This window comes from Crinia signifera, chromosome 7 (assembly GCF_055691185.1).
Source record: "Crinia signifera chromosome 7, ASM5569118v1, whole genome shotgun sequence".
NCBI classification, from domain to species: Eukaryota; Metazoa; Chordata; class Amphibia; order Anura; family Myobatrachidae; genus Crinia; species Crinia signifera.
In genome coordinates, this window is record NC_139223.1 from 146,888,604 (window position 1) to 146,914,243 (window position 25,640).

Sequence of the window (25,640 nt, forward strand, 5' to 3'; positions counted from 1 at the left end):
CAGATCTCCTCTAGAGCAGTGATGTTTTGGGGCTGTCGCTGGGCAACACGGACTTTCAACTCCCTCCAAAGATTTTCTATGGGGTTGAGATCTGGAGACTGGCTCGGCCACTCCAGGACCTTGAAATGCTTCTTACGAAGCCACTCCTTTGTTACCCGGGCAGTGTGTTTGGGATCATTGTCATGCTGAAAGACCCAGCCACGTTTCATCTTCAATGCCCTTGCTGATGGAAGGAGGTTTTCACTCAAAATCTGACGATACATGGCCCCATTCATTCTTTCCTTTACACGGAGCAGTCGTCCTGTTCCCTTTGCAGAAAAACAGCCCCAAAGCATGATGTTTCCACCCCCATGCTTTACAGTAGGTATGGTGTTCTTTGGATGCAACTCAGCATTCTTTCTCCTCCAAACACGACGAGTAGAGTTGTTACCAAAAAGTTCTATTTTGGTTTCATCTGACCATATGACATTCTCCCAATCCTCTTCTGGATCATCCAAATGCTCTCTAGCAAACTTCAGACGGGCCTGCACATGTACTGCCTTTAGCAGGGGGACACGTCTGGCACTGCAGGATTTGACTCCCTGGCGGCGTAGTGTGTTACTGATGGTAGCCTTTGTTACTTTGGTCCCAGCTCTCAGCAGGTCATTCACTAGGTCCCCCCGTGTGGTTCTGGGATTTTTGATCACCGTTCTTGTGATCATTTTGACCCCACGGGGTGAGATCTTGCGGGGAGCCCCAGATCGAGGGAGACTATCAGTGGTCTTGTATGCCTTCCATTTCCTAATAATTGCTCCCACAGTTGATTTCTTCACACCAAGCTGCTTACCTATTGCAGATTCAGTCTTCCCAGCCTGGTGCAGGTCTACAATTTTGTTTCTGGTGTCCTTTGACAGCTCTTTGCTCTTGGCCATAGTGGAGTTTGGAGTGTGACTGTTTGAAGTGTTGGACAGGTGTCTTTTATATAGATAAAGAGTTCAAACAGGTGTCATTAATACAGGTAACGAGTGGAGGACAGAGGAGCCTCTTACAGAAGAAGTTACAGGTCTGTGAGAGCAAGAAATCTTGCTTGTTTGTTTTTGACCAAATACTTATTTTCCACCATAATTTGCAAATAAATTCTTTAAAAATCAGACAATGTCATTTTCTGGATTTTTTTTCCTCATTTTGTCTCTCATAGTTGAGGTATACCTATGATGAAAATTACAGGCCTCTCTCATCTTTTTAAGTGGGAGAACTTGCACAATTGGTGGCTGACTAAATACTTTTTTGCCCGACTGTATATGGATGCTTCCATAGACTATGACGTGGCCATGGCAACAATATGCTGTTTATAGAATCAATGTTGCTAGCATCTCTTGCAGCCAGTGGAATGTAACATGATGTATTTTCTATTTTGTATTATTGCCACAAGAGGGCACCATCTGTCAGGCTTTTTGTTTTTTTAAACAGCATTTGGCTGGTATGGAAAAGTTAAGGATATACTGTAAGTATAATGTAATGTAACTGAGACTAAACAAACGGTTTTGTTTTGGATCAGTACTGAGCAGCCTAAATTAACTTAATCAAAAACAAGCTGTACAAACTGGTATCCGGTCGATAGGACGACACTTTTGGTTGACAGACAATAGGTGGACACATGAAAAAGTTGACATGGTCTAGGTCGACAAAGGTGACAAAAATGAGCAAAACTCGTGTTCATTTTTTCCTGTGTTGACCATTTCAAGGTCTACCTTTTCCATGTGTCGACCTATTGCCTGTCCACCAATAATGGTCGACCTATTGACTTTGGACCTAGACACTATTGAAGAGCAAAAAAGAGGGGAATTCTGAGCGCAGATTGTGAGATTGTGCACTGCAGCTGTCTCTGATTAAGGGGAATACCAGACCTCTTAGAGATTATGGAAACAAACACAAAAAGAGAATGGAGGCAGCGCTGTGCAAAATCACTTTTTCCTTATTTATTAAAAGGTAAACATTGACACTTTAAAATTAAAAAATAAAATAATATGACTAAAAGTCAGTAATATTAGCAGCCATCAACAGTATCGCAAACATCACAAATATGTAATCCCCTTCAGCTAATTAGTATCATGTGGTTAGCTGCATGCATGCAAAGCGTTTAGATGATCACTTTATGACATTTTAGATGGTTAGTATTTTAGTAAATAGCTCAGTCCAGTCCCACCAATGTGCACATGGTATAATAGATTTTTATATACTTATGGCAGTCCAGACGCTGGGTGGGGGGAAGGGCTGTCAGACCCCGGTGTCACACTCCGACCGCTGGTGCTTTCCAAGTGGATGCGGTCATATCAAAGGTAGTCCACCGGCTCTGTAATATAATGGCTGCCAGACAAAGGTCCCCGTTTTTCCTCAACGCGTTTCTCCGCCTTGTCGAATCTCAGCGGCTTCCTCAGGAGGTATAAGTGTCTCTCAGTGCCGTCCTGAGTTTTATAGCGCCCGCTTCATGCTGCGCAGGTGCCGTGGCGTCTTAGCCAAGCCTCATTATCATAACTTCCGGGTGCGCGGCTTATTGCGCCATGGCTTCTTAGCCAGGCCTCATTTTCAGTCTGCTATCTCGCACTTCCGGGTACGCGGCTCGTGCATCACACAGAGCCTATTTCCGTATTAGTTATGCGTTGCATGGCAGTGTTTTACATCCGCCTTTTGCGTTTCACGCATAAGGCTCACAGTTTGGCATAGATTTTCTTCAATGACGTTATAGGGTTAGATATTAGAACGGCAGAAATTTTTGACCACTTATTTCACCATTTAGGGGATCACATTCTATATAAACAGAACATTCTTTAGAAATTAATTATTAAACAATTCTTTATATCTATATATATAGTTTAGTTTAGTTTCATTTCATCATATTACAGCGAGACATGTCTTTCACATCAGTATCTAATCTATTTTATATACTGAATATTTCAAAAAGACATTATAGGATCATATTTAGCATAATAGCAAGATGGGCAATATCGTACATATTTTCTTCCAGGGGGTATTTTGCTCCCAGTATACTAGACACTATTGCCCTAATAATCCACATATGAACAATCTACGGTGGGTGGTGTTCTAGTCAATACAGAGGCCGAGTCAGGATCACTTGATGTGATACTAATTCGGGTTGGTCGGGTTTTGCACATGCGCATTTCTCGTCACCGAACGGCTTCAGGGAGTTACACACTCGCCAGGCTGTTCATTGCAGGGAGAGAGGGCTTGGGGCGGACGGGGGTGGAAAGAGCGCTGGACCATCGGACTGCCCAGAGTTTTATGGACATCCGCATGAAAACACGAGGCGTTCCCATTGGAACGCAGGCGGGCCGATGACCCGTCTTTGGAATTTTGTGGAGGAATCAAAAGTCAGTTTCAACTGACTTTTATTACCGAAGGCAGAAGAAATCATTCGATAGTCGGCGGCAATCGAATGATTTCTCCTGCTAGTGGCCGTATGCAAGAGGATGTGTTAGCGGTCATTCAGCCGGGCAGCAGGTGGCATCTCAGTGCTCGGTAAGCCAAACAGAATCAGGCCCACAATAATAACAATTATTAATGGTATTGGTTTTATGATGCAAGTTGGCTGGAAATGCTCATACATTGTGTGCATGGAAAACTTGTGGACATTCATACATATACAGTATATTTTGTATCTTGTCGATTGCACTGGTCGAACAATAGCTGTAGCCATCAATGTGCACGTGTACCGGCCTGTTTTTGGTGTAAAAGATGCATTTAAACTTAAAGACAGGCTCATCTTCACCTATAGGCCCTGATTTTGGTTAACTCTGTGAGTTGCAAAGCCCCCTGAACCCCCTGCTGCCACTGTATCCCCTTGCAACCATGCGAGGGGATGTGTCACGATGACACATCCCCTCGCATGTCCCGCTGATGGAAAAATTATTCGATTGTTGCCAACCATTGAATACATCGGCCCCACGTGCGTGATTAAACCAGAATGAGGCACATAGACAACTCTACATAGTCCCGAAGACCAATGCCTCTGAGGCAGTAACCATTATAGTTTGCAGCCAAATGAGGAATTGAATTGCACCATGGTATCTTCCATGGAAAGGAGATGTCTTTGGTGCAGGTAGACCAAGAAGAAAATGACTTAGTGTAGGGTAGTAATGGATTTTTCATGCTAGAGTAAAAAAACAAAAACTACTCACCAAATTGACTTTTGTTTGTGCTGATATTAATCTGTTTTCAAGTATAATCTGGTGGTAAAGAAGTAATAAGGTGCTTTTAGCATGGCCGCCTTGACAACATTGTAGGCCCTGAGCAAAGCAATGCACTGGGGGCCCTACACAACCATTCATGGAAACCAATTTAAAAAAAAAAAAACATAACCTGCCTCTTCATTGCTATCTCTTTGCATGTTGCCAAAATCCTGGTACTTTTCCCTTTACTAGCCATCGCAAGGTGATTGACAGGAAGATGCCTGCGGGTGGGAGAAAAACACAGGCTTGACAGAAAAACGATAGGCATGCCAAGGAAACCTCAGATGTGCCCTAGCATGTTCATACCTCCCAAAAGTCCCTGTTACAGCAGGAATGTCCCGGTTTTCGGGGACATTCCCGCATCCCTCCCGCGGCCGGCAGTGTCCCGCGGCGAGGGGGGGGGACGACTGTTGGGAGTCTCCCTGCCTGTCGGCTGCTGAGCAGCGGGGAATAAACACTGTGCGCATGCGCACAGCTTCTATTCCCATAGCCAGGGGGCGCGGGGTATGGCTAGAGGCTCACAGAGCCTCTGGGTCATGCCCCCATAGCGTCAAAACAGGGCGTGGCCTTGCGGGAGAGCCGTGAGCACAGGCCACACCCCCGAGACAGCCATCTGTCCCTCCTCCATCTCTTTCAAAGTTGGGAGGTATGCATTTTAGGGGAGGGTTTGTGATGTCAGCTCCAGGCCGGATATGGCTGTTTTCATCGCAGCCACTGAAGAAGTCCAGGTCTTAGCCTACGATGACTGGTGCCCAATGGAAAACTCATTCATTGGTGAGCATCTAACAAATGCTTTTGGACATTTTCACTGTGATTTCTTCGCTAGCCGTACACACCTATTCGCTCGGCGTGCACATTAATTCGCAAGGTGGGGTTTCACTATAGCGGGGCGGCATCTACCTGTTCACTGGCTGCTGATAATTCTCTCAGCATTGTTTGGGGCCTATAAATCTACACACAGCCATTCTGCAGCCAAGTAAACTTCTTTCAATGGGTCAATGTTCCTTTCTGCCCTACATGTTGTAGCAAAGAATGTTAGAGAAATTCCACACGGAAAGAGAACTATTTAGTGCACACTATTAAAGAAAGGTTAGTCTGAGCGGTCTTTTCGTTCTTAGGGGAGATTTTCCTTTCATTTGTTTTAGCGCGAGCAGTCAGCTGATAGAATAGCTGTGTAAACAAATGCAGTGAAAGCAAATAATTCGCTAACTGTGGGAAAAGCCGTCCCTTCAAATAAAAGCACAGAATGTTTTACTTGTGTGGGTTGAGAGTGGAAAATTCAAGGAAGACCATGATAACACATGATTATTATGTTCTATGCTGTGTGTCTCTGTAGTTCCCAGACAATCCTCTCCATGAATACCATTATATCGATGGATAATCAATACCCAACAAATGTGTAAAAGTACCTGCACTTTTATATCAATATTTATCATTTTTAAATGAAATCACTGTATACAACTCGTTTTAAAATCATTACTTTTTAAGTATAAAGTTGTAATAATAATTTAATGTGGTGTGGGAACATGTACCGATAAAGGAGTAGTATGACGCGATGTTAAACAAACTTGATTCAGCCTGTTCTCTAGGCTGTACATACGGGTATATTCAAAGCATAGCAAAAATGTCGGCGCCGCCCGCCTCCCCTCTGTACAAGAACACATACCCTCTAATGCGGCCAAAGGGAAGAAAAAATTTTCTCCCCTTTGGAAATAACAGTCAGTCTGAACTGACTTTTATTAAGGACGGAGATGGACGAAAAGGGGGCGGGTGCTAACGTCATGTGACATCAGCCACCCGCCCCTAGCAGGCATCGACCCACCTGCGCTCCCAGGGGAACACCCAGTACTCATGGGGAAGCCGAAAAAAAAGCTGGGGGTTCCTGTGCTCCAAACCCCTTTCCACCTCTGCCCGCCCCCCAGAGGCATAACTAAATAGCCATAGGCCCCATAACAAAAGTTTGTAAGGGCCCCTATTTACCAACTAATGGTGATAAATGTATAGTGCCCATAGTACTTACAGAGCAAAAATGGGCCCCCTTCAGCTCTGGGCCCCATAGCAGCTGCACGCCTTGCACCTATGGTAGTTACGCCCTTGCCGCCCCCTCTGGAGTGAATGGCTCTGGCGAGTGTGAAACTTTCTGAAGCCGTTCGCTCCAAGGGGTGTGCACAAGCACATAAACGCGCATGCGCAAACCGAAAACATCGGGGAAGGGGGATGAATTCTTAATCGGCCCTTAAATTCGCTCTTTCCAAAATGTAAAATGTACATTTATTTACGTGATTTTGCACATTATAATGTATCCCTGTGTCTTCTTAGTGTCCCTTTTGATCTCTTGTGTTGTTTTAGTAAATTAATAAGACGTCATGAAGTCTGTGCCCTTTGACTATTTTTCCTCCCAGAATAACAGTTGAATCCAGATTTAATTATTCTTTTACTAGAGATCAGAGAGGTCTCATGGAAAGAGACTTTCATACTGAGCAGCCAAGAACCGAGTCGCTACAATTTCAGATGCAGTCAGGGAAACTTTACTGGCTACTTCCAATTAGAGACGAGTGACATTTTCAAAAATGTTCTGTGGAATATCTGTCTCATTATGCATTTTGCTGCTAAAAATTACACAATTTGCCAGTGGAATTTGGCCTCAAGTGTTCCCACTATTAACCCACCCACACCACACAGCTGAATGAATTGGCCGTCGTGATTCCAGCGCAATTCATAGACAGTCCTTTCCAAGTACTGTGCGGAGGTGCATTGTGGAAAATGTCGAACGTCAAGATTGTACACCTCTACGAAAACTTGATTAACCATAAATTTCACTACCGCTGTACTTATATTTGCATCTAATGTATATATATATTTTTTGTACCACTTTATTAATTAATAAGTTCTATGTACTTATTTTATGTAATTGTTGAAAGTACCTTACCTTATTTGCACACAGGCCTCCGCCTCTCTTAAAACCCACCTGGGTGTGACATACTGTTGGGTCTAGATGTTGATAAAGTGTAGGTAAAGGTGGATGGAGTCTATCCACTTAGGGGGAAAATGTATCAAACTAAAAACTGGAAACTTTTAAGTTGTCCACAGCATCCAATGGGATTCTTGATAGCCTGTATCAAGTGCATTCAATAATATGTTAAGTAGAAGATGATTTGTTGCTACAGGCAACTTCCCAACTCATCTTCGAAGAGCGAGATAGAGTATAAAATGATGTTGAGCATATTGGGGTGACGGTACCATATTAAAGTATAAATCCCAGCACAAGGGATTACTTTGATTTGTCGCATGCTGTGTTTGAGAGAAAAGTATCTATAGCTGTACTCTAGTGGTTATCTGAGTATCAACTGTTCCTGAAGTCTACAAGTCAGGGAAAGTCAGGGGTGAAACATTGGAACCTGTAGGGTACCCCTCCAAGTTTTCCCAGGAGGAATATTCCACTGATTCCATAATACAGTCACTAGTTCAGGTAAATGATAGGAACTGTGATAATGCTTTACATCTAGCAGTTATGAAAGTGTATTTAACCTTTTTCCTTTTTTAAGTATGATCGGAAAGTATAACCATTTCCCATACTTGCTTAGTACTGGACTGAGAAGTCAGGTAATCAGTGCAACACCTGTCTCTACTGATTGGAACCAAGACCAGTCCTAGAGCAAAAACAGCTTTGGCTGCACATCATGGACCTGAAGCCATTTTTTACTTAATTGTGTCTAATATCTTCACCTATTTGTGTCAGGTTCAGTATTGTAGAGGCATTGCTAACTGGAGTCTACACATGCTTAGGTTTACAAGATGGCAATTATGACAATTAATTTTTGCAACAGACTTATAGGCATACTTGCCTACCTGACCCTCTCCATGCGGGAGAAAATTATCTGTTCCAGGGCTTCCCTGGTAATGTATGATTGCCAGCACCTGTGGTAAAACACCTTTACCTAGCTCCCCACAGTTGATGGCAATCATACATTACCAGGGAAGCCCAGGAACAAATCATTTTCTCCCGCATGGAGAGGGTCAGGTAGGCAAGTATGCTTATAGGTTGGTATTCAATTGTTTTTTCACCAGCATTTCAGCTCACTATGCCTAGATCAATTGAATATCACCACACGATCTTCTGTTATTTTAGGATTCGGCGGCGTGGGGGGGGGGGAGGGGGAGGGAGGGGGGGCAATAGTTTGGCCAGGCGGTGGGTGGTGGTAAGCCACTTGCTCAGCAGCAAAGGCCCACTTCTTAGTAAGCAGTACTGAGTCAGGCCCTTAGTTTCAAATGGTCAGGGACTGATATTAATGACTTGCTATATATTATCTGTACAGCACCATACCTCCAAGTGTCCCGCGGCAGGGGGGGGGGCAGTTGGGAGTCACTCCTGTCACCCCCTGTTGCTATATCCCCAGTCCCACAGGCTGCAGAATAGACGCTGTGCTGCCCTGAGGGGCTGGGGACATAGCCAGCAGCTCAGACAGCCGCTAGCCATGACCCCACAGTGGCGAAAAAAAGGGCATGGCCTCGCAGAAATAGGCCATGCCCCTGTATCGCTTAACCACACACCCCCAATAAAGGGGCCTCGCTACGGACTCAGACAAAGTGGGGAGGTACAGTATGCAGCACTGTGTAAATTGTTGGTGCTATATAGTCAAACAGTAATAATAATGAGATCACAGCCACTTCCATGTCCAGTTTTACTGCTGTAGGCAATTATCTCATTTGAATCAACAGAGTATACCGTAGCTAATGTAATGTAACTGTAATAAATGTGTTTCAGTTCTAGTAGGCTGCACCTAATGTCAACTTACCAATGTTCTAATTTCATTGTTCTTATTATAGACCCCATACAGAAGACGCATGGGTTTTTGGAAACTGGAATGCAATGCAAGCAGTTGCAGTAATGTCTTTCGGTAAATACTGGATTTGTGTATAAGTCTTGCCAAACTGTATATAGGAAAAGCATAACCATGAACTAGTGTCGTAACACAGAATTTGGCAACAGTCCATAACTAGGAAACAGACACAGAATATTGTTGTATTATTTTAGTGGAAAAACAGTCCGTATCTGTTTACCGCGTCATCATTTCACAAAATCCATAAGGAATCTTTTTTCCTTTTTTCTTTTAAGGCATCTATCCGTTCCTTTCAGCCCCTAAATAATGCAAAAACAGCAGTCCCTGCATTAGGTTAAGTGCATATACTACAGTCCCTGTGCAATGGGGTAATTCAGACCTGATCACTGGGCTGTTAGCCACCTCCCCACCTTTCACATCACTCTCACCATCGAATGGGTCCCCCTGCCCCACCTCCATGTGCCCACATGCCTGAGTAGCCATAAACTGACTTGGTGCTGCAATAAACAATGGCACATGGGGTCCTCCCATCAAACACCTGGATCCCACCTTCTTTTTCTCAGACACTCAGGATCCCTCCTCCAAACTCCGGCCACCTATCAATCAGCCAGCTTACATCCAGCGTTAAACTGCCAGCGCTAGCTTCATCCGAGGCTGGCCTTGCACAAGCAGACTATCCATGTGCTTGTGCAGACATTTGGTAATCGCTGTGACTGTGAATTCGCAGCCCAGTGTACAGATCTGATTTACCCCCAAGGTATGGAACATTGCACATTTACAATTTAACTTCATAAACCAAAAACTTTCTGAGCTTATATACTTACCACTACGGAGCAGCCCAGCCTGAGAAGGATCGTCTGATGCCCCGCTGGTTGCCCATTCTGTTATAACCCTTAACTACAGTTTATAGTGTTTGAGAGCACTTAACTCTGTTCTCATTGCCAGGAAGTGCTCCTATCAGAGACCATTTCCCAGTGATGACACCATAGTAGAATGGTAGAACCTAAATGTTCCTTACATAGGGAACATTGATTTGGGGTGTGCTATGCAATTCTGCATTAAATTAACTAACTTTATTTACCACATTTTGAAAGTGGTGTGAATCTGATCGTTTGATCATTTCAACTACTTTAAATTCACAAAGTGAAACATAATTTTCACATGAATTTAGCAATATACTCTTCCCGGGACACAGGCACCAATACCTGGCCTGCATATGAATCACTGGGGGCAGATGGAGAGGGTTACAGAAGATCCCTCTCCTAACAAATGAACTTTTAGTAGTCTATTCTAGAACTTGGTTAATCTGACAAGTTTAGAAGCCTATGTGGGCTGCGTCTGGATTATCTGCCGTCCCTGTTTCTCACATTCATTGAATTTATATATTTGCCTGTAACAGGCATTTTCCTGGGATTAGGATGGCCAATCCTGGGATCGGTGGGATCCCGGGATTCAGCCCCAAAATATCCGGGATTTCGGGATTAGACTGCACATGCGCAGTCTAATGCCGGGCAGAGCCTGAACAGCCACTCAGACGCTGCCCGGCTGTTCCAAACCCGGCATGCGGTTTACGCAGCTTAACCCGGTTATAGGTCACGCTGCACAGGCCGCAGCGCTGCACCTCCAGTACTGGAACCCTCTCACCGCCCGACCTCTCCCAACCGCATGCAGTGACCCAAGCACCTTTGGCGTCATACCTTCATTCTGCCTCCACACCACTGCCACCTGCCCCCCTCCGCTGCTCCCCAAAACTAAGTCAATGTGGGACACGGGGTGGTTTTCTTTTAGGCATGCCGATCCCGGGAATCCTGGGATTAAATTTTTCAACCCCGATTCCCGGGATTGAAAAAAAATTGCCCCAGGATTGGTATCTCAACCCGAAATATTCCACAAATAATATTTAATAAATATGCACCCATGAGTACACATCTGTCGAAATGCCCCGCCTGACTTATTTCCATTTGCTGCTTTTGCCGGCATCCCCTACAAGTATTGTTTCTACAAACAATGGAGAAACCATTTTATGGACTGAACCAGGATTTATTTAATTATTCACCTAATACCTAAATATTACTGTAACTACTGTTGTGAATGAATAACTCACTTGACTTTTTTTTTTGTACATTTTTAGTATTTATGTGCCACCATGCCTGCTTTTTAATTTATGGTTCTCTGGAAGAAGCGACAGTCAGTAATTGGTCCGGTATTACTCATGTGTCGATGATAATATCCTTATTCATCAGTGTCCAGTATTCAATTTTTGGATATGTGTCTTTTACAGGATTCACCCAAGGTAAGGTACAGTTATTCAGAGATGATACACCTTGCAGTACAAGTTATATAGTTGACTGAATTCATTACAGTTATTCATATAGGCAGTATTGGGTTGCTGGTCTTATCACTGTACGAGGGGTGTGCAGTAAGTTTTCTAAAAGCACATTAAGTACTTTTACGAAAAAAGTATTCCCCAGAGGAGCCTATGCTGAGTTGCATGCACTTAAATACCTGGACCAGTCTGAAACAGATATGTATTCTACAGTACATGCCTGATTTTATGAAGCCAACAACATCTTCTCTTCTTTACATGGCTGCACTTAGCACAATAGACCGGAATGGGTATTCCCTGATATTTAGGGCCTGATTCTGGTTCACTTGCAAAAGTAAATTATCTCTCTAATGGACAAAACCATGTGCACTGCAGGTGGGGCAGATGTAAAATGTGCAGAGAGAATTAGATTTGGGTGAGTTATTGTGTTTCTGTGCACCGTAAATACTGGCTGCTTTATTTTTACACTGCAATATAGATATCAGTTTGAACACACCCCACCCAAATCTAACTCACTCTGCACATGTTACATCTGCCTCACCTGCAGTGCACATGGTTTTGTCCATTAGAGAGAGAATTAGCTTTTGCAAATGAACCAGAATCAGGCCCTTAATTTGTAATGCAAAAATAGAAAATTGCCAGGAGCAAACAGAGCTGTATTGGTTGTCAGACAAATCCAAGGGTCAAAAGTCTGGGAAATGCAACACTACAAACAGGAACTGTCCGGTAGATTTATTAAGCTCGGGGAAGTGATAAAATGTCTGGTTTTATCACCGGCCAATCAACTTCTACCTGTCATTTTTCAAATATGCAGGGATATGCGGGAGGATTGCCACCCTATCCAGGGGGCCAGGAGGGGGACCCAATTTCCGGGACCCTCCCGGCCATTCCGGGAGGGTAGGCAACCCTGGTATAAAGTAAACCCTGTGCTGCCCTCTGAATTCCAGCTTTAACTTTTACAAAAGCAATCCTTATGTGAATTTTGTAATAACTAGGTAACATGCAAATCAAATAGAGCTTGCTGTTTACACACCACAAGGTCAGGCCGTGTATTGCTGTTCTATGCAAAAAACCTAGGAGAGACTCCCAAAGCTATTTAAAATGCTTAACAAATATATCATTTAACAATCTGCACTAAAACATATGATATGTGCCTGTATATGTATCTAATTAATTGTATTGATTTCTCTGTTTAGAATTTTTATTTATTTATTATTTTATGGTTAATCTTCCATGTTACCGAGAGGTTTCTATGAAAAACCTAACCAGATATTTTCCATGTAACGTTGGATCTAAAATGTTGATTTGAATTCTCTGTGTAAGACGATCTGTGTATATGCGCACATCACCGGACAGGATGCGTATACAGTATCTCCCAGGAATGTTGTAGAGAACTCTGTAGCCACTTCCGGATTGGATTGCAAATAAGATTCCTATTTGATACATACAAAAAGGATCAATTGCAGCTATTTGTATATAATTTCACATAATTTAACCCCTTCGGTGGTATGCCCAGAAAATTCTCGGGCTGCGCTGCAGGAGCGAGATTCTCCTGCGAAATTTCCGGGCATGCCACTGTAAGGAAAGGGTGCGCCAGTGGTGCTCCCAGCGGTGAACCACTGGCGCACTATCCCCCCTGTCGCTGATCCTACCCCCCCCTCCCCCCTCACCTGAGCGCTCCTGATCTCCCCCAAGCAGCCCTGAACTTCTCCAAGCAGCCGCAAACAGCGACTGCCCAATCTGTGGTGAGTATTTCTGGGCCCTGGTAGGTTTGTCCTGCCCCAGGAAAACCCACCACACAAGGGGTTAATCTTGCTTTTTCTTTTTAATTATTATAATTTATATGGTATGCAAGAGTTTGGCCTTTATTGATTACACAGGCTCTGTTGTATATAGGACAACTCAGGACATTAATATACTGTGTTCACAGAGGGCAATGAACAGTTAGCAGTTTTCTAACACTGTCAAGCCACAATTTCTTGCTTTATTGAGACAGTTTACCAATATGCAAGTGTTGTATATAAAACCTACATCGACATAGACCCCCAAAAACTTTAAAAACTTTTGTCGACCTTTTTTAAGTTGATCTTTTGACAGTGTCTAATTATTTATTTATTTATTTATTAACAGTTTCTTATATAGCTCACACATATTATGCAGCGCTTTACAGAGAATATTTTGCATATACACAGTCCCTGCCCCAGTGGAGCTTACAATCTATATCCCCTACCACATGTACACGCACACACAGACACATTAGGGTTAATTTTGTTAGGAGTCAAAGTACAGGGAGAATATACAAACTCCGCACAGTTAGAGCCATGGTGGTAATGGAACCCATGACCTCAGTGCTGTGAGGCAGTAATGCTAACCATTACACCATCCGTACTGCCCTCACCTAATGCATGTCAAACTTTGTTATGTGTCGACCTACTGCCTGTGAGTGGGTTTGGGTATCCCTTGCATGAAGTAACATTTCTGGCTACTTTGACTTTGATTATTATATGCCTACAGTATAAGCTGACAATAGAGACACACTGCTAATTCTTTATAAATTCTTCAGAACTTACACTATTTCCTCCATAGGGGACCTGTTTGAAAATTATTGTAAGGACGATAATCTGGCCACTATTGGAAGGTTTTGCTATGCAATAACAATAATCCTGACTTACCCTATGGAATGTTTTGTTGCTAGAGAGGTAAGTCTAGGTTTAAGAAATTTAGGGTTAAATGTAATAGGATGAGAGAATCAGAAAGTGAGAGATTTGGTAAGAAATCTCCAGTTTTTTTAAAGCGGCAATCATTTACACTGCAAAATCAAACTGGTTTTGCAGTGTCAATGATTGCTGCTTTAAAAAAACTGGAGATCCTCGGCAACCTGTTGGAGATGTGGCTCTGATACTAGGGTGAGATTTAATAGGATGAGAGATGCAGAAAGTGAGAGATTTGGTAAGAAATCTCCAGTTTTTTTAAAGCGGCAATCATTTACACTGCTAAAACAGTTTGATTTTGAAGTGTAAATGATTGCCGCTTTAAAAAAACTGGAGATTTCTCACCAAATCTCTCACTTTCTGAAACTCTCATCCTGTTAAATCTCACCCTGGATCTCCACTACATATTTGGTGGTCGTGTCCGTCACTACGGTCCTTTTGGAACGATGTGATTGGAACCACAAAGGAAATACTGGGCCCAGTGGTCCCAGAAAGTCCAGAATTCTGGCTATTGAACTTACATCCTTCCTCACTATCAAAATATAAGAAATCCGTACTGAAATACCTTAATAGCGCCGTGAAAGCAGTCATACCAGTCCATTGGAAATCAACCTCCCCACCGTCCCTCCTGAACTGGTTTCAAAGAATAGAGCTTTACAGAACAATGGATGACATATAATGTCCTCTCCTGACAAATACCAAATACTAAGATCTGGCTCCCTTGGCAAGAGTTCTGTTAAACAGACAAATACAAAGGTATCGTTAACAAACCCCAATCTCTGCCCTGAGCACAAATGCACCATTAGTGCACAGCGCATTATCCACTAGAAGCGCCTGTTGGTTCCTGTACCAGATTTCCTCCCCTCCCCCCTTTTCTCTCTTTCTTTCCTCCTCCCCCTCTCTTTCACAATAAATTACTGGGATATTTTTTCTGTTAAACATGCGCACACCAAGACCAAGCTTAAAAAGGTTCTTGAGAATCATATTACAATGTAATGCTATCCTTACTGTCACATTATTGTTTTTTACTTGATAATACCAAATTCTGTACTGTGGTGGATGTGATCGTATAAGCCTGAGCCTTCTTATTTTTCTTTTTTTTTTAAGATGAAAACAAAATGTGCTCATTGTTGTAACACTTTATTTGTATTTTACGTCTAATAAAATCTCTCACTTTCTGAATCTCTCATCCTATTAAATTTCACCCCCTGATTTTATGAAGCCAACAACATCTTCTCTTCTTTACATGGCTGCACTTAGCACAATAGACCGGAATGGGTATTCCCTGATATTTAGGGCCTGATTGTGGTTCACTTGCAAAAGTAAATTATCTCTCTAATGGACAAAACCATGTGCACGGCAGGTGGGGCAGATGTAAAATGTGCAGAGAGAATTAGATTTGGGTGAGTTATTGTGTTTCTGTGCACGGTAAATACTGGCTGCTTTATTTTTACACTGCAATATAGATATCAGTTTGAACACACCCCACCCACATCTAACTCACTCTGCACATGTTACATCTGCCTCACCTGCAGTGCACATGGTTTTGTCCATTAGAGAGAGAATTTGCTTTTGCAAGTGAACCAGAATCATGCCCTTAATTTGTAATGCAAAAATAGAAAATTGCCAGGAGCAAACAGAGCTGTATTGGTTGTCAGACAAATCCAAGGGTCAAAAGTCTGGGAAATGCAACAGTACAAACAGGAACTGTCCGGTAGATTTATAAAGCTCGGGGAAGTGATAAAGGGCCTTATTCAGATCTGAGCTCAGTACAAGTTTGTTTGTAAAATGGGCAAAACCATGTGCACTGCAGGTGGGGCAGATGTAATATGTATAGAGAGAGTTAGATTTGTGTGAGTTATTTTGTTTCTGTGCAGGGTAAATACTGGCTGCTTTATTTTTACACTGCAATTTAGAATTCAGTTTCAGGACACCCCACCCAAATTTAACTCTCTCTATACATGTTACATCTGCCCCACCTGCAGTGCACATGGTTTTGCCCATTTTACAAACAAATTTGTACTGAGCTCAGATCTGAATAAGGCCCATAATGTCTGGTTTTATCACCGGCCAATCAACTTCTACCTGTCATTTTTCAAACCAAGCCTGTAACTTCACAGGTAGGAGCTGATTGGCCGGTGATAAAAAACCAGACAGTATATCACTTCACCAAGTTTAATAAATCTGCCCCTGAGAACCAATGGGTTAGAGTGAAAAGAAACATATCAGACACTAGTTGTTTGATTCTCCAGCTTAAAATACTTATAACTTGCAAGGGTTTGGCTTTGGGTGGAGAGCAGACTGCTTAAGAATAGTCAGTGGTGCAAGTAGATGCTTTTTTTAGTGGCACTGATAGTGTGCACAGGAGGCGCATGCCAAAAATGGGCATGGTCACGTGTCATGCAACAGCATTTATTTCTCGCAAGATCTTGGCAGTCCTGTATCAATAGATTTAATGAATGGAGCTGGATGGCTCTAGCACATACAAATTGGTGGGAATGGGTGGGAATGGGAATTGTTGTTGGCACCAGAGTTAATTCAGCAATTACTTTAACAAGGGCTCATAATGCCAAAGTTTGAAATTGTTATCTGTCCTCATTAAGGCAAAGACTTGTATATTTTGAGGATTCTGAAGAAGGAGTCTCAGAGGGTTCTGTTAGGGGCACAGGACTGAGCAGTCATTGCAAGGGCACAAGGCTGAGCAGTCATAGGTCTGGACTGGTACCCAACACATGGGCACAGGACTAGGCAGCCATTGTAAGGGCACAAGGCTGGACAGCCATTGCAAGGGCACAGGACTGGAAAGTCTCCTTGGAGATCTTAAGGTCCATACACACTGGGCGACTATGCCAAGCGTGTATGGACAGCAATGACTGCTGTCATCGCTGCGGGGAAAGCCGCTCAGTGCATACACACTGAGCGGCTTTCTTCCTGCCCGGTGCCGTCGGAGGGGGAGGACGGCGTTGCATAGCGCAGCGCTATGCAAAGCCGTCCTGAAAGCTGCTCATCTGCTGGTATAACCAGCAGATGAATGGCTTTCCCGACAATGTTGCGGGAGCGCGCAGCAGCGCTCACCGCTCATCACCGGGCCATACACACTGGGCAGCTTTGAGCTGAAAGCCGATCAAACCTGCTGTTTTGAGCGACTTTCAGCTCAAAGTCGCCCAGTGTGTATGGGCCTTAAGGCACAGAGACCGGGAAGGTGGGATTAAACTCTCAAGATCTGCTGTAAATAGAACTTTCAGAAATTGGTGCAAACACCATACTCCCAGGAAACCAGGAGCACCATCGATATTCAAAGAACAAACACAGGCTGGACCTTTATGATGCTAGTGCCTTGCATTGGAGTGCTGGCAACTGGCCATTTAGCAAGGGGCAGTGACAATTGAATCTTTCCTGCAGCCTTACCTCAGATTCCATCGGGACTCCCATTACGAAGAGTAAAGGGGCATACCCACAGTTTTATGTGGCGCCCGTTGATACCGATTTGATATCGACAGTGAATGGGAGAGAGGGAAGGATGGCGCATAGAGGGAGGGAGGGGCAAATGCTGCACAGAGCAGCATGTTAACTGCCTTCGATCTGGAAGATCGCAGCAGGAATAGACTTGCCAGGCAAGGATATTTCTGCTTTTGATCCCGGTGCCATAGGGCTGCGCATCAGGATCTACTCTGCATCGAATGCGGTTAACACGCTTCAGTTGCGACCTTCAGTTGTCTCTATAAGCAAAATTGAATAGTAAAATAGTGTACCCACCATAAGATAAGATATTCCATGGGCGGAACAGCACTATTTAAAGAAAGAAGACCCCAAAGGGACAGGGGGTAGTTTTAACACAAATAATCAAATGCGGATTTGCCGTTAAATCATATTTAATGTTTTGAATCAAAGACATTTGAAATGTGCTGTAATTGTAATCTTGTAACTTGGTCATATCTATACTATTTTCTATCGCATTAGTACAAGAGACCCATATATCAATATTAATAACCTCAGACCTAACGTGCATCTCTGCAGACAGAAGCATTCAGTTTTCTAAGGGGAAAAGTACAATGTATCAATTCACTCATTATTGGCATCACTGAGGAACTGGCAATAACAATATGGAAAATAACTCATTTAAGATATTGAAGTTCAATGAATTCTAATTAAAAATCAAACACTTTTCAGGTATTCAGTAATTGTTCACTCAATTAAATGTAGCATGCCCTAAATAGTCATTCTGTGATCACCACCCTGCACTGAACAGTAGATGGCACTGTTACCCCAAGCATTGGCAGCCAAACAGCAAGTTATTAATGAAAGTGATCCATCACAGGTATTTGTTTCTTTTTGTTGCAGGTGATTTCAAATGTGTTCTTTGGTGGAACCCTTTCAACCATTTCCCATTTTGCAGTGACCCTGTTAGTTGTGACTCTTACCACACTTATATCTTTACTCTTCAACTGCCTGGGGATTGTGCTGGAGCTTAATGTAAGTACATAGGTGAAGATTTATCAAAAGCTTAGAGAGAAAAGGCTGTGTTTCAAATATTATAGTTAGGAGTTGATCGATTGGTTCTTTATTAGGGTGACCAACTCATCCCTTTAATCCGGGACACATATTAATTACACAGGTTCTGTTTCTGGCTTTCACCTGGTTTTAAACTGCCACACCTCAAGACTCCATTTCACCTGGTTTTAAACTGCCACAGAACCTGTGTAATTAATATGTGTCTCGGATTAAAGGGATGAGTTGGTCACCCTATTCTTTATGTCCATTGTGTCTCTCACTAAATACACACTTGCCAATGTCCTCATTATTGACAGAGTCGGAGACCCGGCAGAGGGACAGACATCAGTAAGTGCATTCACACCTGCCAATAATGGCTCCGAAGTTAGCTTCGGCAGTGGATGGTGGGGGGGGGGGGGCGAAACCATGTCATCTGGACAGGCTGTAAGAATTGTATAATTGTCAATACAGTCGAACAAAAGACAGATTTCCACCATAAATTAGTAATTTTAATTCCAGTCCATTGCAGATTGTTCAATATGTTGGTCAATCTGCAAAGGATATTGCGATCACCTTTTGATTGTAATCGTCAATTGAGGAGGCCCATACATTAACTGCTATGGCTAAAGCTGGCCTTAAATCTAAAGGCCCCCATATACGCTGCAATAGCAGGATGCAATGCAATGCATTATCGTCTGGATCCCATTGCAACGCATGCATTTTGTACATGATTTGGGCTCAATGCAATGCGATCCACCAGCAGAACAAAAAGTATGTGCAGCACATACTTTTTGTACTGTGCAATGAGATGCCTGCAGTAGCACGCATCGCATTGCACGCTGCTATTAATATGCAGTATGCTGGATAAATCTAGTTAATTGCTTATTCTCACCGGAGAACACTGGCTCTGATAGATTGCTCAGCACACAGCGCTGGGTGCTTGTTTCCTAGCACGGCGCCCATCGCATCGTATACATTTCACTAAATATGGTATATGATGGTATGCGATGCGATGCGACGAGATATTGTACAATAAAATATTGCATCGTATGCCATACACTGGCATACGATGCGATGGTATATACGATTTTTGATTGTACAAGCACCCTGATGGGTCCTTACAATGTTAAATGGCCCCCCATAGTCAATGCCACCCCCAGGATCAACGCCAACCCAAAGCGTGGCGAGCGCAGCGGCGGTACGCATCCTCCGACCATTTCATGCCCCCACTATCCACATCGGCGTGGAGTTGAGTTTAGATAGTGTGGCGAGCGCAGCGAGCCACCGAACCCGAAGCGTGGCGAGCGGACGCGGAATACATGTAAAGTAATACGCGTCCGCTCGCCACACTTCGGGCTCGGTGGCTCGTTGCGCTCACCACTCTATCTAAGATCAACTCCACGCTGACGTGGATAGTGGGGGTATGAAAAGGTCGGAGGACGCGTACTGCTGCGCTCGCCACACTTCGGGTTTGCGTTCATAGTGGGGGTGGCGTGGGGGTGCATTTAACATTGTAAGCACCCATCAGGGTGCTTGTACAATTAAAAAACGCATCGCATCGCATGCATCGTATGCGGCTGTGTGTAGGCCCCTTTACACTGACATATTTCTCAGATAGTGGCACCCTCTATCACACCTCTATATAACACTACAATTGCACCCACTTTGTACAGCCAATTTGTAACATACCTGTTCTATTAGCCTACAATGCCTACAGTATTCATCCACTCTACTAAACAATTCTAATGACGCTATTCTTGTCATTTTCAGCTCAACTTTGGGCTGACTTATTGTGTGAGTGTTTGGGTAAAGACAATACATGTTTGTCTTACTCTTTAGTCTAAAATTAGAAGCTATTAGTCAGTGGGCGGCTTCACATCCAAGCGATGATGTGATAATGTCTCAAAATAAGCACTGCGCATCCTGTTTTATGAGAACAAATCCTCATTTCTGTATTATGCATTTAATATAAATGCACTGCAAATATTTCAAAGATTTTATACCCAACACTTTAAGGGCATATTTATCAATTATCGGGAACGGTTCCTCTATCATTACTTATTACAGTAATAAGAAAAAAGTATGCTGGGACTTACCATTACTTACATTACATGAGAAGGGGGTTCCTTTCAGTTTTCCTCTGGCTGTAGATGACTACCCCTGTGCTAGCAGACAGTAGGTAGGGATCCTATAGCTTATAATAATTAATCATACTTGCCTACTTTTGAAAACTACTTTCAGGGAGATTATAGTTGGCAGCAGAATTTTGCACAGCGCCTCATTGAGGGGGCGTGTCATGCTCAACCCAAAGGGCGTGTCTAGTTCCATATATGGAGAGATTGTGAAAAGAGATTGTGAACGTGGCACCTAGAAGCGTGGGTGTGTACTGCTACATCTGAGAGGAATCTTTTAAAATGACTTATATCCAAATGTAGATGAGCCCCAAAGCAGTTAGAAAGAGATACTTTGATATATATCAAAGAGGATTATCCTATTATTGTTCAAAGTATCATCACTGTCATAACTACGGAGGGTGCAGGGGATGCAGCTAATATGGGGCCCTGCTGCTTTAAGGGCCCCGTATGCCCAATAAGCACTTCTAGTGTGTATTATTCATTGCATTTATTCACAACCAGAACAGTCGCGGTGAGTGGCGCTGGCATTTTTTGCGGATATTTTGCACATCTCTCACAGCGCCGTTGGCACTCAAAGGGTTAAACCAGCACCATCACAAACATGAAGGAGTAGAAGCTGGATGTTTCAGAGGTAAGAAGATACCAGTTGCCCCATGTCAGCACATGGTGCTCGGTATGGTGGTGCAAGGGGGGAAATAAAAATGCTCTATGGTGACGTTATATTAACCATTCAAAATGATAGGTGCCTAATAAGCATTGGTATGTAATGGTGGCACCGGCCCTGAATATTCAACAGAGAAGTTTTACTGTACAGTAAGTAATTCTAGCTTTTCAGTGATGCCATCACTGACCATTGATGATTACCCTTCCCTTTTTCTATATTGTGCAGGTGTAGCTGTTCATTTGCAGTATACATAGAACTGAAACATCATTGGTTTCTCTTTCTCTCCGTGGATAATAACCATCCATTGAAAACCAGCTAGTGAACAACAATAGTCATTACTTCAGGACAAACAGTGCCAAGTACACAGCATTGGTTCGGTATAGGGTTCCGACAGTCCGGATCCTGACAGTCATTAGGCTGACTTTGGGATCCCGACTGGCTGGATTCAGACAGCATGGCAAGCGCAACAAAGCCGGTTGCGGGCTTGCTGCGCTCGCCACGAGGGAGATTAGCCGGTGGCCATCGGGAACCCGTCTGTCGGTGTTTTAACAGTTGGGATCCCGACGTTGGGTAAATGACTGTCGGGATCCCGACTGTCGGGACCCCGTCCGGCACCCCACAGCATATGAGTAGTGTGACCACACAGACCAATAGGAATGCACAAGCATAGCACTAGTGGTTTTCTACTGGTTCATGGCATTACCCCTATATGAAAGACATATTCAAGCGTGGAGAGAGAAAAGGGTATTATAATATAGGATAGCAGAGCTTGTTAGGACCCAGATCTACTCCTCTATATTCAATGCCGCCGGCGAGGGGGTTTGTATGGCAAGTATGGCTTGTTTTCGGCAAGGATCGCCGAAAACAAGCCATCCCCGCCATCTAACGTCCACTCGCTGTATTCAATGTTCCGGGAAATTCATTCGGAACGGGGAGGATTCCTCGGAACATCGAGTTCCCTCCAAATGCAGCCAGCCTGCTGCATATAGTGGCAAACCTCGCCGATTTGATTGCCGCACTCGCCATTTCCACCTCACTGAAAAGAACCAGCAGAGGTGGAAACCCGTGAGTGAAGGGGGGTCAGTTGAATACTGACCGCGAGCTATGAGGCGAGCTATTGGCACTGCTTGTCGTCATAGCTGGCCTAGACGCCATCGAATATACCCCTATGAATCTAGCCATACGCCTCATAGCAACAGTTGTCACACTCTAATAAAAACATTAATCATGCAAGGAAGCTGATACATTTACATTTTGGTTTTAATACTACAATAGAGAGATACATGGATTGCAATACTAAGAAAAACATGAAATAAGTATTTTCAGTATAAAAAAACAAGAGCAGGGGAAGTTTTTTCTAATTTATGAAAGAAAAATGTAAAAAATAAAAATGTATGTTTTATTTTTTAGGGAGTTCTGAGTGCGACCCCTCTCGTCTTCATCATCCCTACTGCGTGCTATATAAAGTTGTCAGCAGATCACTGGTACCACACCAACAATGCCTTGCCCTGCTTTATCCTCCTGCTCGGGGTAATAATAATGCCAGTAGGGTTTGTCATGGCCATTTTATATCCACAGGAATGTAGCCACGGCACTGAGATGTTTTACTGTTTCGCAAATTCTACATCTCCCGACATTCCCTCCAACAGATCATATCTAAGCAATGTATCTGTAATACAAATAAAATAGTTGTTTGAAAAGATATAAAAGCTCCATCTCTGCTCATTTAGCATCCTAATCTAGTAGCTGTGGACTGAATGCATAATACTGTATATACACATGATGTGGTGGGTACAGAGTTGGACAGGCACTAGGGGCCTGATTCTGGTTGGCTCACTAAGCAGTGGTAGCTCGCTGCTTAGCGTGTCTAATAACACCGTATGCCCAAAATCATTTGATGGTCGCCGACTGTCGAATGATTTCTACAGTGCTTGCAAATCTAAGTCAGTCTCTGGTGACTTAGACTTGCGGCGCCCTGCTCCGAGAAATTAGGCACCCTAGTCAAAACTTCTAATAATGCTGCCCCCCCCCCCCCCCTCAGTTTCGTTATTGCGACTGTAAATATTAGACAAATTCTTAGATGTTTCCACGCCACTAAAGACTGCAGCCGAGTTATCACACTGGGTCCCGAACTCCCAACAAACAATTCACTACACCAATTTGCATACCTCGCAACTGTCCTGCTAAACGCGGAAATGTCCCGGTTTTTGGGGACGTTCCCGCGTCTCACGTGACCGGCAGTGTCCCGCTGCATGGGGGGGCAGTTGGGAGTCCCCCCCCAATCTGACAGAATAGATGCGCACAGTGTCTATTCGCGGCCGAAAACGGGGGCGCAGCCTAATTTGCATAAGCCACCCCTCATTTACATACGCCATGCCCCCTTTTCCCGCGTCTCACGTGACCGGCAGTGTCCCGCTGCATGGGGGGGCAGTTGGGAGTCCCCCCCCAATCTGACAGAATAGATGCGCACAGTGTCTATTCGCGGCCGAAAACGGGGGCGCAGCCTAATTTGCATAAGCGACCCCTCATTTACATACGCCATGCCCCCTTTTCGGTTGCTCGCGCAGAGAGTGTCCCTATTCTACTGTTGATAAAGTTGGGAGGTATGAATTTGTGTGATTACTTACACGCCATCTCCAAGATTTAACAACCAATATCAGATGTTCGCTCCTAGATAAAATGGTGGAGTTGGACTGACCTTGATATTGGTCCCTATGTGTATATGAAGGTATATTTTATCTGTGCCTTAAAATTCTTCTCCGCCAACTCCTTCTGAACGTAGGAACATAGGGCTTGTTCCCAAGGTCAGTGTGTCACTAGGGGATGCGGTCATTTGTCAGAATGCATTTAGGTCTACAGTCATTAGGTCGACCCCACTAGGTCGACTGGCAGGACGGTCGACCTGACTTAAGGTAGACATGGGCCAAGGTCGACATGACTTAAGGTCGAATTTGCATAAAGGTCGACATGAGGAAGGTCGACTGGTCATAAGGTCGACATGGGTTTTTCACTGTTTTTTGAGCCGACATGTGCCGACAGGCGGTATTTTATGCCCTACCATCCACTAGGGCGTGGTGGGAGAATAAAATAGTGTGCCGAGCGCAGCGAGGCACCGTGCCCGAAGCATTGCGAGCGAAGCGAGCGATGCGAGGGTCCGATTCTCATTGCCAACTGTGTCCATGTCGACTGTGTCGACATTCGGATCAAAAAACAGTGAAAAACCCATGTCGACCTTATGACCAGTCGACCTTCCTCATGTCGACCTTTATGCAAATTCGACCTTAAGTCATGTCGACCTTGGCCCATGTCGACCTTAAGTCAGGTCGACCTTCCTGCCAGTCGACCTAGTGGGGTCGACCTAATGACTGTAGACCTAGAATCATTCTGACGAATGATCCCAACCCGTCACTAGACATCCCTCCAAGCTCAGAAGGAATTGGCGGAGAAGAATTTTGGTCTTAAGATGCGTTCACACGTATCTGGTCTGGTGGGAACAAAAACCTGGAAATGGATGGTCCCTGCTCCCAGTCTGCCGCTACTTCTCCTGCTGTTAGCCCACAACACCTCCTGCAGCTCCCCGGACCAGACCCTCCACCCGCCGCGGATCCGATTTATCACATGTGAAAAATGGCACATCAAGTGCCAAATCTTATCAGGAGCTGCCGGGGGAGCTCAGGAAAAGCCGGGGCCGACATTAGGCCGACTTGCCTAATTTATGGGGGCCTTAAGATCCATCTGATCTGAAGCCGTCATGGGTCCATCAAAGGTATGATCAGATGTATCTGAAGTAAATAGAGTGAAAAATTAGCCCAGGGTCAGATCAGATAACTGGGAGAGTTCAAGGGAAATCTGAAGACATTTGTAGCTTCAAATAGGTCTGCACAATGGATGGGGCTTTAGAGAAAGATTTTGCTTTTGTGATCCACACTAAGGGCCTTATTCTAGTTCACTCTTTCTGACAAAATCCTTCTTAGATGGACAAAACCATGTGCACTGCAGGTGGGGCAGATGTAGCTTGTGCAGAGACAATTAGATTTGGGTGAGTTATTTTGTTTCTGTGCAGGGTAAATACTGACTGCTTTATTTTTACACTGCAATATAGATCTCACTTTGAAGTAAAACCCTACCCAAATCTAATTCTCTCTGCACAAGTTACATCTGCCCCACCTGTAGTGCACATGGTTTTGTCCATCTTTTGTCAGAAAGAGTGAACTAGAACAAAGCCCTGCATCAGGTCCTTGGTCTG

At 43.9% G+C, this 25,640-nt stretch overlaps 1 protein-coding gene across 1 annotated transcript in view; it reads left to right on the forward strand.

Annotated features, from left to right (window-relative positions):
• The window catches only part of SLC38A11 (solute carrier family 38 member 11), a 95,136-nt gene extending 72,048 nt beyond the window's left edge, over positions 1-23,088 (forward strand). The window contains exons 9-13 of the mRNA XM_083152069.1: positions 9,054-9,124; positions 11,199-11,360; positions 13,980-14,092; positions 18,446-18,577; positions 22,805-23,088. Coding sequence (XP_083008195.1) covers positions 9,054-9,124; positions 11,199-11,360; positions 13,980-14,092; positions 18,446-18,577; positions 22,805-23,083 — 757 coding nt within the window. The 3' untranslated portion in view covers positions 23,084-23,088. The remainder of the gene's footprint in view (positions 1-9,053; positions 9,125-11,198; positions 11,361-13,979; positions 14,093-18,445; positions 18,578-22,804) is intronic.
• Positions 23,089-25,640: the final 2,552 nt, after the last annotated feature.